This window comes from Nicotiana sylvestris, chromosome 2 (genome assembly GCF_000393655.2).
Source record: "Nicotiana sylvestris chromosome 2, ASM39365v2, whole genome shotgun sequence".
Lineage (NCBI taxonomy): Eukaryota > Viridiplantae > Streptophyta > Magnoliopsida > Solanales > Solanaceae > Nicotiana > Nicotiana sylvestris.
The window spans coordinates 204,544,338-204,557,133 of record NC_091058.1 but is presented as its reverse complement, the minus strand read 5'-3'; the positions used below and the strand labels follow the sequence as shown (position 1 = coordinate 204,557,133).

General features: G+C 36.9%; 1 protein-coding gene across 1 annotated transcript; it reads right to left on the bottom strand.

Moving 5' to 3' along the window:
- Positions 1 to 4,881: 4,881 nt before the first annotated feature.
- On the bottom strand, positions 4,882 to 11,921 carry LOC104215782 (mitochondrial import inner membrane translocase subunit TIM10-like). Its single transcript, XM_009765676.2, has 5 exons — positions 11,789 to 11,921; positions 10,416 to 10,467; positions 10,154 to 10,206; positions 9,826 to 9,934; positions 4,882 to 5,243 (listed from the first exon to the last, which is right to left on the bottom strand). Exons 1-5 carry the CDS (start codon positions 11,854 to 11,856, stop codon positions 5,193 to 5,195), a joined length of 333 nt encoding a protein of 110 aa, XP_009763978.1. The 5' UTR covers positions 11,857 to 11,921; the 3' UTR covers positions 4,882 to 5,192.
- Positions 11,922 to 12,796: the final 875 nt, after the last annotated feature.

The window sequence follows — 12,796 nt, the reverse complement described above, 5'->3', positions numbered from 1 at the left end:
GGAATGATGTTTATAACAGATACATCACGAAGCTGAGGATAGAAGAAGACACTATCTCCCGATCTCAGAAAGAGGAAAAGGTAAGTTCAAAACGTTCAGAAACCAAAAAAGGTCTGTGATCGCTGCCAACTCCACACTACTAAAAAGTAGGAAGAGAGGGTCGCAATAGCTTTTACCCGATATGAGGGTCGGGATATATTTCCACAGGGAGCTAGGAATAGAGTCGAGTATCTATCTAGACTACAGTTGTGTAATTATTCCAAATGTCACTTCCAAACATCTTTTGAATTTTCTTTAACAAACTAATATTATCAATTACTAATTAGAATTAAATTATGCTAATAAGAAAATTGCTAGAGTAGAATCTAATGGGTAGAAAGGCACTAGGGTAGTGAATTTCACCTAGGTGGCTAATTGACGGGTAAATGCTTCTAAGGTTCGATTGACATGATTGGAAAATATGCTATAACCGTTGCACAACTTTACCCACTCTCACACCTCTCGGTAGAGAGAGTGATTTTGCCTAATTGACTCTCTCGAGACCAAATGGATAGGCAAATTAGCTCAAGCAACTAGGGTTCAAGTTGGGTAATTACTCTCTCGAGGTTTAACCCTTTAATTGGGACTATCAATTCTCTTGATTCCTTCCCAATTCCTTGTTGGGTCAATTTTGGAGACTTAGGCTCTCTTTCTCAAGAAGATCCAAGTCAACTTAGCACAAACTAGTGTTTGCAACCACCAATTCATAGATTAAACCATAAAATTGACCCAAATAACAAGCACTCATAGTCAATCTAACAATAGATGGCAACACTCATCAATTACCCACACTAGGGTTGAGCCACTAGGGTTGAGCCACAACCCTAGCTAATGGGTTTAGCTACTCATGCTTGAAGGAGAAAATAGAAAATAAGATGAAGAACAAGACATATTAATTTAAAAACTAATGTAAATACAGAGAATCTATCGTAAAATCTAAGTTAAGATGCCAAAAATGGCTACACGATAGCTTATCACGAGCGCAACTACGTTCTAGAAAATGACTGATGACCTAAAAATGGCAAAATGTTCTATTTATACTAGGCTGGAAAAACTGGACAAAAATACCCCTGCGGTGTCAGCGCGGGACGCATAAAATGGATCGCGGCCGTGCTAGGCTCTTGGACTTCAATTCTGGGCTCTCTGAACTTGGGTTCCGCGGACCGCGAAGAATGAACCGCACCGCGGAGATCTCTAATGCGGTCCGCACGAGTATGACTGCGGACCGCGCAGCTTGAACCATGGCAAATTTCACCTCTCTGAATCTCTATTCGCGAACCGCACATAATGATAGTGCGGTCGCGGAGCCTTCACTGCAGACCACGAAATGTGTATTGCGGTCCTGTTACCTGAAGCCCATTTTTTCCAACTCTCTGAACCACCTAGTGCGGACCGCACAAAGTCGAATGCGGCCGCACTAGGCCTTTTTTTGCTCTCAGATTGCCTTGTCTTTGATACTTGAGCAGGTTTCACTCCTTTTGAGCCAATCTTTGACATTTCGTCACTTTGTCGATCAAACCTGCAATCAGCACAACTTTTGAGCCTTTTGGGACTATTTTGTAATAATTTATAATCAAAGCATAAGCAAGAAGGAGCATGAAACACGTTAAAATCCCTAGTTATCAGTCTGATAAAAATAGATACGAGCCATATATGGGCCCAGCAGGAAAAGACTCACGATCAAAGTAGGATAATTCAAGGTACGATCACAAATCGATAAATAGAGAGTCGGGTTCATCATCAAGGTTTGGAAACAAACGAAACACACGAGAAATTCGAGATGATGATAGAAACTTGAAGGCAAGATTTGGTGGTTATAATTTCAATGTCAGCACTTCAGAGTTAGTAGCGGTATTAAGAGGCATGGGAGATAAGGTACGGTGGCCAAAAGAAATGAGATCAAATCCAAACAGGCGCAATCCTGATCATTGGTGCGAATTTCACAACAATCATGGTCATAAAACGACAGATTGTAGATTATTACAAGGTGAAGTTGACTGATAAATAAGATTTTAACATGTTTTATACTCATACTTGCCTGCGCTTTGAGTGTAATTTGCTACAAAATAGTCCTAAAATGCTTACAGATTGCGCTTGATTGCAGGTTTGAGCTATAAAGTGACAAATCGTCAAAGATCGGCTCAAATCGGAGTGAAACCTGCTCAAGTGTCAAAGATCATTAAAGTAAGGACATTCAGAACTTGGTGCGGACCGCACCATCATGTCATGCGGCCGCACCATAGGAGTTCAGAGACTGTGAAACTACAAGTCAAGCTCATGCGGTCGCGTCCCACTTCATGCGGCCCGCGTTTTACTCATGCGGCCGCACAATCTTGCTATGCGGTCGCGTCCAAGAAGTTCAGAGAGTGTCATATTCCAGAAGCAAACCACGCGGCCGCGTCCGACTTCATGCGGCCCGCGGCCCTCTCCATGCGGCCGCACTCTATGGTCACGCGCCCCGCATCAGTGAAGTTCAGAGAAGCTGCCAAAACCATTCATGCGGCCGCACAACAACTTTGTGCGGTCCGCGCCAGTTTTCATGTGGCCGCATTCCAACTTTGTGCGGTCCGCATCACCATCTTCAGAGAGAAAGATTCAGAGGTCAAGCAACCCAGTGCGGCCACGTGCCATCTTTGTGCGGTCCGCACTAACCCCGCAGGGGCAGTTTTGTTCAGTTTTTCCAGCTCAATATAAATAGAATATTTTACCATTTTTAGGTTAAGTTGGGTACATCTGATAGCTGCTGCACTCGTGAGACTTATGTTTTGGCCTATCTTGGGCATTTTTAGCTTAGTTTCATCATAGATTATTGTAGTTTAACATTAGCAATTAATTAATATGGTTGTTTCATCTTCTATTTCTTCATTTTCTTCTTTAATTATGTCTAGCTAAACCCATTAGCTAGGGTTGTGGCTCAACCCTAGTGTGGGTAATTAATGGGTGTTGCTTCTTAATGATAGATTGATATTGGGTGTTTGTTATTTGGGTTAATTTTATGGTTTAATTAAGGATTGATGGTTGCAAACATTGATTCTAGCTTAGTGGGTCTTGACTCTTCTTGAGAAAGAGAGTCTATGACCCCAAAATTGACCCAACAAGGAATTGGGGTGGACCCATGAGAAATGGTAGTCCCAATTAACGGGTTAAACCTCGAGAGAGTAATCACCCTACTTGAACCCTAGTTGTTTGGTCTAATTGGCCTACCCAATTGGTCTCGAGAGAGTCAATTGGGCAAAATCGCTCACTCTACCGAGAGGTGTGAGAGTGGGTATAATTGTGCAACGGTTATAACATTGATCCCAAATATGTCAATCTATTATTAGTAGTCTCTACCCGTTAGTTAACCACCTAGGTGATGCCACGACCCTAGTGCCTTTCTCTATATTAATCACAACTTAGAACATCTCCCTTTAGCATAAATTAGCTTAAACTTGTAGTTGATACAATTAGGAATCGACCCAAAAAATGACAGAAGTACAATTAGGAGCAAACACGCATTCCTAGTCTGAACAAATACGCAACTCCATTCCAAACTCCCTGTGGAAATTGACCCTGATACCACTATTCGGGTAAAAGTCTTAGGGCTTTCTTATAACATTATAATTTTACTCTTACGTATATAAAGCCATCTTAGGGCTTCGTTCTCCATCAGTACTATGTTTGGACTTCTTAATATTCAAGGTATAACTGCTACTATTTTGTGTTGTTTCTGCCGTGTTTGGACAAGTGGACTTAAGTAAATCTCTTAATTCCTGATATGAAAGCAACTTTTGTAATTATGGCCCTCCAATATTCCCAACGTTCAGTATATTTTGCCAATTGATCCTCCTAATGGATCTTCCCGACTAGCCTGGAGTATGCGTGCCATCTTTCAAGAATATGTTGTTGCTCTTGCTACAATTGCTGGATAAGTACATTTCACAGTATCAGTGTATTTAATATTTCACTCTTAAACAATAGAATATTGTTGTGTTAGATGAAAAAAATTAATAATGTGTTCTTCGTCATCATCAAACAACCAAGAGACATCCTATGAAACATATCAACTTCAATCCTCTCACTGCTCCTGAATTTTCATTTCAAGAGCTTAAACTACAATACCCTTTCGTTGTCCACGTTGAAATACAACCTTGGATCTCCCCCCCTATCATGCAATCAATTGAGATTTCTCTCTTTTTCCCGCCGAAGTTTGCTTTAGCTTTGGAATGATCCCAAAAAATGTGAACTTTGTTATCTCCTTCGCTATCAACATCTTTGGACCCCTGTTTCTTCTAGAAAATAAAGGGCTTTATGTAGAGGTGGAAAGAAGGTGTACTGGCGGACGATAGATGAGGAGAAGAAATCATAGTATTACTGCAGTCAACAACTTCATCAAACCCGTTGAGAAGAAAATAAATGTGAAAAGATTTGCAGGTTAGAAGACCAGTTAGAGTGAAGAGGCCGAGGTGGGTGTGGTAAGGGAGGTGGCCAGGTTGGAGTTGCAGCAAATGGTGGCTATGGTGCCGAAAATGGGCGAGCGGCAAGGACGGCCAACTTAAGAGGGCAGCGAAAACAAAAAGAGAAAAGAGAAGAGTCATAATGGGCCGGGTCATGGGTAGTTGAGTTGTTAACCGGGTAGATTAAATTGGAGGGTGGGTCTTTTAGTGAGGAGGTGCCACGTAGCCCTCCATAAAAAAAGTAAGGGCAAATGTGATTTATAGTATAACAATAGGGTCTGAAATGACCAAAGTGTATCGGAGGGTAAGTTTAAACAATTTTCGATAATAGAGGAACACATTTGGCCTTTTTCCGTCGACAGAATAACATTTCTAACATCAATAAGGACCATGCTTGCAAGAAAGGTCATAGTAAATTGGAAGTTTAGATAGGAAATTCGTCTAACATGACAAATGTGGAAAGAGGAAATTCAGTTACATTAGAAGGATCATATGGCAAAGCTTTAATTAAAATACTTGCATATAAAGAATGGAGGCGCTGGAACTAATCCTTTTTAAAAATAAAAAAAAGGAAAACCTATATGCTTATCTGCATTTCTTTATCAACCGCTAAAATACATTACTGTAAATCTCAGAAAAACATCAAAATTTCATGGCTTTGGTGGCAAGAAGTCATCCTGCTCTTCAGAACTTTATATGGTCAGGCGTAGAAGAATTTCACATCGGTGATCGTCCATTACCAAGCATCTGACCAATAAGGTTTGTCGCCTGAAAATAAAAATAAAAAGTGACTCGAATATTTGACAAGTATAGATGTACCAAAGCTATCAACATTTTCAATATAAAATTACCAGAAGATATCTGATACATGGTTGGAAGAACTAAACAGTATACTAGTTAAAAGAAAGAAAACGGATAACAAAAACGGATAACAATGTATGCTGAAGTTATATTCAACTCAAGAACCCCGTTAATGTAGCATAGAGTTTGAGAAGTATGCATGTGGCAACTGGCATGAATTTACCACAAGCTGAAGAATCACAAAAAACATAAGAGTAACACCTATACGATTTGTTTGACAATTACTCTGCGTCCAATTACAAAACATAATTCATCTTTCAAGCAGCAACAAATTAGCAACTAAAAAGAGGTGCGACTTATAAATAGCTGTTCACTACATTCAGATTTGAACTTTGATTTGGCTCAAATTAGGGCTCTTTAACCAAGAATATATGACCAATACCTGCATCAACTACCATATAGCATCGACATGCCTATAGATCCTGAATCACATATCCCAACAGAGCCAATGATGTTGTCACTTTTCTGGGTTGGGGGTCGGGTTCTTTTTTTTTGGGGGGGGGGGGGGGGGGGTTGGATGAAGTAGTGTGATTTATATTGTTTGCAGTGATAAGTTGGTATTTTTACCAACTTCTCTTATGCTTTTTGATAAATTTATGCCCCATTTACTGTGATCAATTGACCAACTATGGTTTGATGTGAGAGCTTAAAGAATGGAATAGCATCAAACAATCGCATAAAATTGAGCAAAGAAGGCCAAAACTGAAGAAGGAACTGAAGGAGCAAAAATTCAGCCTGCGTCGCCAAGTGCTTCAGGTCTTCATAAAAAATAAAAAATAAAGGAGTTGTGAAATAAAGGGGTGATAAAGTTTGAAAAATAAGCAAAGCGTGAAAATTGTGAAAAGGAAAGAACCTGAGTGTTGAATTGTGTAGTGCTTAGTAAGATAGTAGTCACTTACTACCCACAATTCTATCTTACCCCCTATTCAAAAGCCTACATTGTATTCCCTCAAGTCCTAAATAATTCCAAACTAGGTGCACCTACATTCAAGGAGATTTCTATCAAATACTTCAGCTGCTTATTATCATTTTATCACTTTTATTCAAATACGTAACTGATTATTAATAAATCAACTTCAGCAGTAAAAGTGTTTTTCACCACCTAATGCTTATCAACTACTTTAAGTTAGCTAAGCCAAACATGCTCTTAAGATCCTTATTCACTACTCTCCAATAATATAATTATATATACATAGAAATAGATAGATATTGATACAAAATTGACATAAGCTCCTTTTAAAATTTTAGTTTCATATTCAACTACTTTGGGCCAATGACATTATTATTTGCACCGAAGCATGATTAAACACTAATTATTGTTATCCAGTCAAAGATTATTTTCCCCAAAATATCGAAAAATATACATCAACTAAATCTTGATATTCACAAGAGATGAATAATTCCTCATACAATTAGCGCAATAGGATATATAGATTATAGAAAGTTGATTATCGGCTTGTGAACTGCATCTTGATTTAGGCATCACATAGGCCAATTTGCACATTTTCACGGATCAACTTGGGCAACTCTTTTCTGATGGGTTATTTTGGCCATAGCCCAAATCATCCCATCAGCAAAATACATTTTATCCAACCCATTAAATTTCGGGGCGGGTTAGACTTTTGACCAAATTTGCAATCCCAAGATTTAAAAAGAAACCCTTCCAAAATAATGAAACGACATCCTCTCACTCTCTATTAGCGCAAGCATCATCATCTCAATTTAGGAGTGGCAAAATTGACCCAATAATATGAAACTCACCCAACCTGCCAAAGATTTAACCGCAAGGACAAAATGTGTTTTATTGGTCTATTTATTTGGGCTATGCCCAGAGTAATCCATTAGAAAATAGTAGCTGAATTAGCTGTGCATGTCTGATACTGACCCGTGCCCTAACTTCACCCTTGGGCTAGGCATTAGTAGGTAAATAGTCCCCTACACTCATGCCTAATCCAATAATAAAACGAGATCAACCCTTGCTCTTCAGTTCTATTCCTAATCTATACCCGTATATGCTTTATAAACCCACACAGTTGCCAATTGAAATCTTCCAAAAGTCATATTCCAGTTTTCTCTCTACTTTTTGTTCATTATTATTTTCAAATTATTTACGAATATGAAAAATTGTTTTCAATTCTCTTTCTTGAAGGATAAGTGGGTCCCACGTATTAGTTTCCTGGAAGTGATTTTATCTAAGCTTGATTGTTGACACTAGTAAAGCCACATCCTAAATGTCAAGTGATGGCAGTAACTAATAAGAGCTAATTTAATATGTTTGTAGCATTTTTACAATTTTTAAAAAGTTTTGAAGTCTCAACATTATTGGTGAGGCTATTATTTTCACAATGTTTTTTCAGTTATGTGCTAAAATTAAATACATCAATTAACTGCGACGGAAATTATAGAAAATGTTATATAAATAAGAGAAATAGGTATGAAAAAAATGAATCTCTGCTATTGATTTTACAAACAAGACTGGTTGAGGGCAGGTTGAGAATCTGAATTGATGCCTCAAAAAAGAATGAACAAAAAGGTCAAATTGTGCCCAACTCATTTAGGTCCAAATACTGGCAGGTTGCGCGATGATCTACTTGTTGACTCAGCCCATTTTGACCTGCACAATATCGAAATAAACTGCCTTCCAATTGCCCCCCCTAAGTCTTAAGTAACTAGTCCGGAATCCACTAAACTATTCAATTACCTGTTTTCAAATTTCTTCTACCAACTAGCTTTCATTTAAAAACAAAAGAAAAAATAAAAATCTTTTTACTACAAACTAGAGTCTAGTTATTTTACTTAACTTCGAAGACATAGTACCCTTCACCTTGCAATATGTACTCCCAAGTCTTAATCAGCTTTCATGGACTAAAATGAATTTGGTCGAGCTTTTTTTTGGCTAGTACTTTTTTCCAAAATTGAGGCATTTGGTCAAGCTTTTAGAAGGAAGTTAGTACTTTTGAGTAGAAGCAGAAGCAGTTTATGAGAAGCAAAAAAAAGTAGCTTCTGTCCAAAAATACTATTGACAAAACTACACTTAGACACACTTTTTAAAAGCTTGGACAAATACTAATTGCTACTCAAAAGTACTTTTCATATTGATTAGTCAAACACAAACTGCTTCACACAAAAAATAATTTTTTGAAAAGCACTTTTGAGAAAAGAACCTTTCAAAATAAGTTGATTTTAGAAGCACGACCAAACACACTATAAATTTCTATCTTAAACTAGCATGAGTATTACAAGGCCCGCCCTAGACTTTATAGAATGGAACTTTTCCTAAATCCATTGTATACTGACTAAAGTACTCTTGAGGCTATCCACCCTATCCCTTTCCCCAACCTCTGGTGACCCCATCCAGTGACCTTTACGGCTCTACCCCAACCCCCATGCTAAAAAGGTAGGAAGTACCATTCAGTACGAGGCTTTGTTCTGATTAAAAATTAATACTTGTTTGCTTTAGTCCACAACAATAAGACAGCCTGGAAAAAAATTAGTATATAAACTGGTTTTCCTTTTGATAAGGTTAGAATATGAACTATTATCCAAACCTAGAAACTGATAGAGGTCCTGCAAAAGTGCATGACACACAAAATGTAAGGAAGAAAATGGTCATAGTTTCCACTGTTTTTTGAGTAAAAAGGCAGCAACAACAAACACCAAACCAAGTGAAATCCAATGAAAAGGACAATACTATGGGTGTGTTTGGTACGAAGGAAAATGTTTTCCATGGAAAATGTTTTCCTAGAAAATATTTTCATGGAAAATGAGTGATTTTATACCTTATTTTCCCTTGTTTGGTTGGTGAGTGGAAAAAATTTTCCGGAAAATAATTTCTAGTGTTTGGTTAGAGAGTAGAAAATGAAGTACTTATTTTGTTGAAATGAAATAAAATACTTTTTCTACATCATGAAAAGAAAATATTTTTTTGTTGAAATGAAAGAAAACACTTTCAACATGATGAAAATATTTTTTTGTTGAAATGAAAGAAAATACTTTTATTATATTATTTTGTTGAAAGGAAAGCAATTACTTTTTACATCATGAAAAAAAATACTTTTTTATATCATGAAAAGAAAAATACTCTAATGAAAAAAAAGTACTCTATCTATAACATGAAAAGAAAGTATCATTAATAATATTTCTAGGTAGGGTGGGGGTTGGTGGGCGAAAGCACGGAAGAAAATATTCTTGATTATGGGGGTGGGTGGGTTGGTAAGGGATGGGAAATAGGGCGGGGAAGGTTAAAAAAGAGTTTTGAAAAATGTTTTCCCTTCTCTTGATAGGGAAAACATTTTTCTCCAATTGGAGAAAAATGAGTTCATGAGAAAAATGAGTTCCATAACATTTAAGCCAACCAAACATGGGAAAATTGGTTCCTTCATACCAAACACACCCCACATTAAAGCTCATTTAACTGCAACCAGATCACTTATCATCCCACCAAAAGGAAACAAAAAAAGTATTAGAATGAAATCATTGAATCATTTACCTGCCAATATTTTGATACACAACGATCAATGCAGCTATTTTCGCCAATATTTAGCTCAGGGTCCTTGTACCTTCTATCGACACACTTGTTGAAGCATGTCTGAGTGAGCCTAGATCACAACAATAAACATCAATGTATGGAAATTCAGAAATTTTGTACACATGCCTTCAATGGAAGTAACTAGGAAACAATACTGGAGCTGAATTAGAAGGAAAACTGAATCATATGGATAATCACCAAATCTTTTAGTTTTTTTTTACTTAAGATTTCTTTTGTGCTATTAGGTTAAGATTTATGATTGAAACAGTTACAATGTGGAACACCTTACTTGTTAAATGATTCAACCCTGTACTCCATCTCCTTCTCGGCCATGCCAAAAATCTGCATACATAAGGAAAGAGGTGAGGGGGTGTAAGAACCAGAAACATTTTAGCTTGAAAAGTTCTGCATTCAACGTCTTACATAGAATGAAAATATTTTGAAATTTGGAAGCTGGAATTACTAACAAATGTATGAAAATTACACAGAAAGCATTTTTCCTTACAGATAAACAAAGACTAAATGATAAACACATCACAAAAGTAAAGAACCTGCTCCTTGTCAACTGTTGTAGGTAGGTTATTGGAACCCATCTTTACGGACCTGTGAGACAGAAAGCAACACTTACATCAAAAAGTCTAATTATAGGTCTGAACCCAATGAAAAAAACAGGGAACATACGGCAAAATATGCTAAAAGAACTTTAGCAGTATAGCCAAACAAAAATCGAGGAATGTGAGGACATTTTCCAATCGCAATACCCCTTATGTCCTGGGCAATGAATTTACTGTATGTTTAGAAATCACTACTGCACCCACTGCCTTCAATTAGATGTTGTGTACATGTTTGTGTACAAGAAGTCTTATTACAGGTCTGAATCCAGTTTAAGAAGCATACAGCAGACCTGCTAAGAAAAATTCAGCTAAAGGATGACGCCCAATCATCATACCCCTTTATGCCCTGGACAATGAATCTGCTATATGTGTAGCAAGTGTTAATGCACACACTAGTTAGGATCAAGTGCTTACCATTGTGCCATAAGTTATAGCTGATAGCAAGGGCGCAACTTTATTTCTTAACCAAGCCCACCAAGCAAGCGCCATGTTCGATCATGATTCCGACTCGGGCCACCCAAGCCCCCTTGTGGGCCTTGCCATAGGCAGGATGTTAGTGTTACCCAACAACACTACCTTAGACTCCATATGTGTATACGCACACCTTTTGCCGGCAAACTACCCTTAGCCTACCTCGTCTATAAGCATTTCTGTAAGTTCACCTGCTAGATCACATTGACCACTACTACTACTACATGTACGAAGTAAGGACAACGTCAAGTGGGCAACGAATCTACTGCATTTGTAGAAGGAGCGGATGTATAGTATTAGCTACGCATTGAGCCAAACCCAGTAGTTTGGCTCAGACCCTATATGTATTAAAATATTTACTAAATATGTACAAATATTAAATTTTGAACCCAGTAACCCAAATGGTGGATTCACTAACAATTTTTCCGATATTCCCCCTTCCAAGGACTCTTTCTCTAGCCTTTTTCCCTCATCCCTTTTGGTTTGGTGACGACAAGTACAATGTCTCGAGTAGGACACCGAACATTCACCTATGTAATTTCGAAATCTGCTTTCAAGCAGCTCCGTTTTTTAAGGGAGAGGACTAAAAAATGGCATTCCAAATTCATAAAGTTCAAATCCTGGATTCACCTCTAGTTTGTTACTAGTGTGGATTTATTTAACGCCTTCGCATTGATGTATCTGTTCAACACACAATTATATGAATCTATTCTACAAAAGATTATCGCGTGCAGTGATAATTTTCGTGCTACTGACAAAAATTCCTAAATCTTCACAATTACGCAAGTAGCTAATTCATGTTTAAACAAGCATGAAGCAAATAGTCTAATGAAATTTACCGATGAATGGTGTCTTCTGTTCTCTTTCGTCTTTTACAGAGGAAGGGAGAAAAGCAAGGATTTTTCATTTATTAGGGTTTAACTAAGGTTTATTCGAAGTGAAGGAGAACTTTTGGAGGGTGGAACCCGACCCGAATTCTAGTTCATGGAGCACTTGACCCGCTTAGTGTTTTTTTTCCTTCTTTTTCCGGCCGGAAAAGGGCCAAAAATGTCCTTCAACTATTCGAAATAGTTTAAAAATATCCTATGTTTGTTTTCGGTGCCAAAAATATCCATGTCGTCTATGTTTTGGATCACAAATACCCCTAAACAATTAGTCTTGTCATTGAAGCTGACATGACAGTCCAACTAGGTTAGATTTGCTTACATGGCCATCCACCTAAGCAATCTAGCATGACAAAACTATTTTTTCGAAAAAACTATTTTTCCGGAAATTTTTATTAAAATACAAAATCAACATTTATTCCGAAAAAGTAAAAAATATTTAGAAAAATTATTTATTTCGGATTTTTTTTTATTAAAATACAAAATCAACACTTATTCCGAAAATAGTAAAAAAAATTCGAAAACATTATTCTTGATTGGGCTTTATGATTTGATTAAAAAACTTCATAGTTCTCTTTTGTGAATTTTTGATTAGTTTTATCTTAATTTTTAGATACTTACCAATTATAGCTTCACAAAAGGCACACCTATACTGTAAGTATCAATTGTTCATCCGAAGTTCTTATATTTTTTGGAGTTTTGAAATTTTCAAAAATGCCGAAATTTAACTTTAAGTGAAATTTAAAAATTTTACGGTCGAACACTTATTCCGAAAAAGTAAAAAAATTCCGGAACAATATATTAAAGCACGCCCCAAAATAATTTATTTTGTATATTATATATAATATTTTAATAAATAAATATTTTTTTTTTACTATTTTCGGAATAAGTGTTGATTTTGTATTTTAATAAAAAAATCCAAAATAAATAAATTTTCCAAATATTTTTTTACTTTTTTGGGAA

Excerpts from the sequence above, each read along its gene's own strand:
- LOC104215782 (XM_009765676.2), bottom strand. The coding sequence starts at position 11,856 with ATGAAAAATCCTTGCTTTTCTCCCTTCCTCTGTAAAAGACGAAAGAGA. Across the intron at positions 10,468-11,788 it reads ACAGAAGACACCATTCATCG|GTCCGTAAAGATGGGTTCCA; the intron begins GTAAATTTCATT and ends TCTGTCTCACAG. Across the intron at positions 10,207-10,415 it reads CAACAGTTGACAAGGAGCAG|ATTTTTGGCATGGCCGAGAA; the intron begins GTTCTTTACTTT and ends TTATGTATGCAG.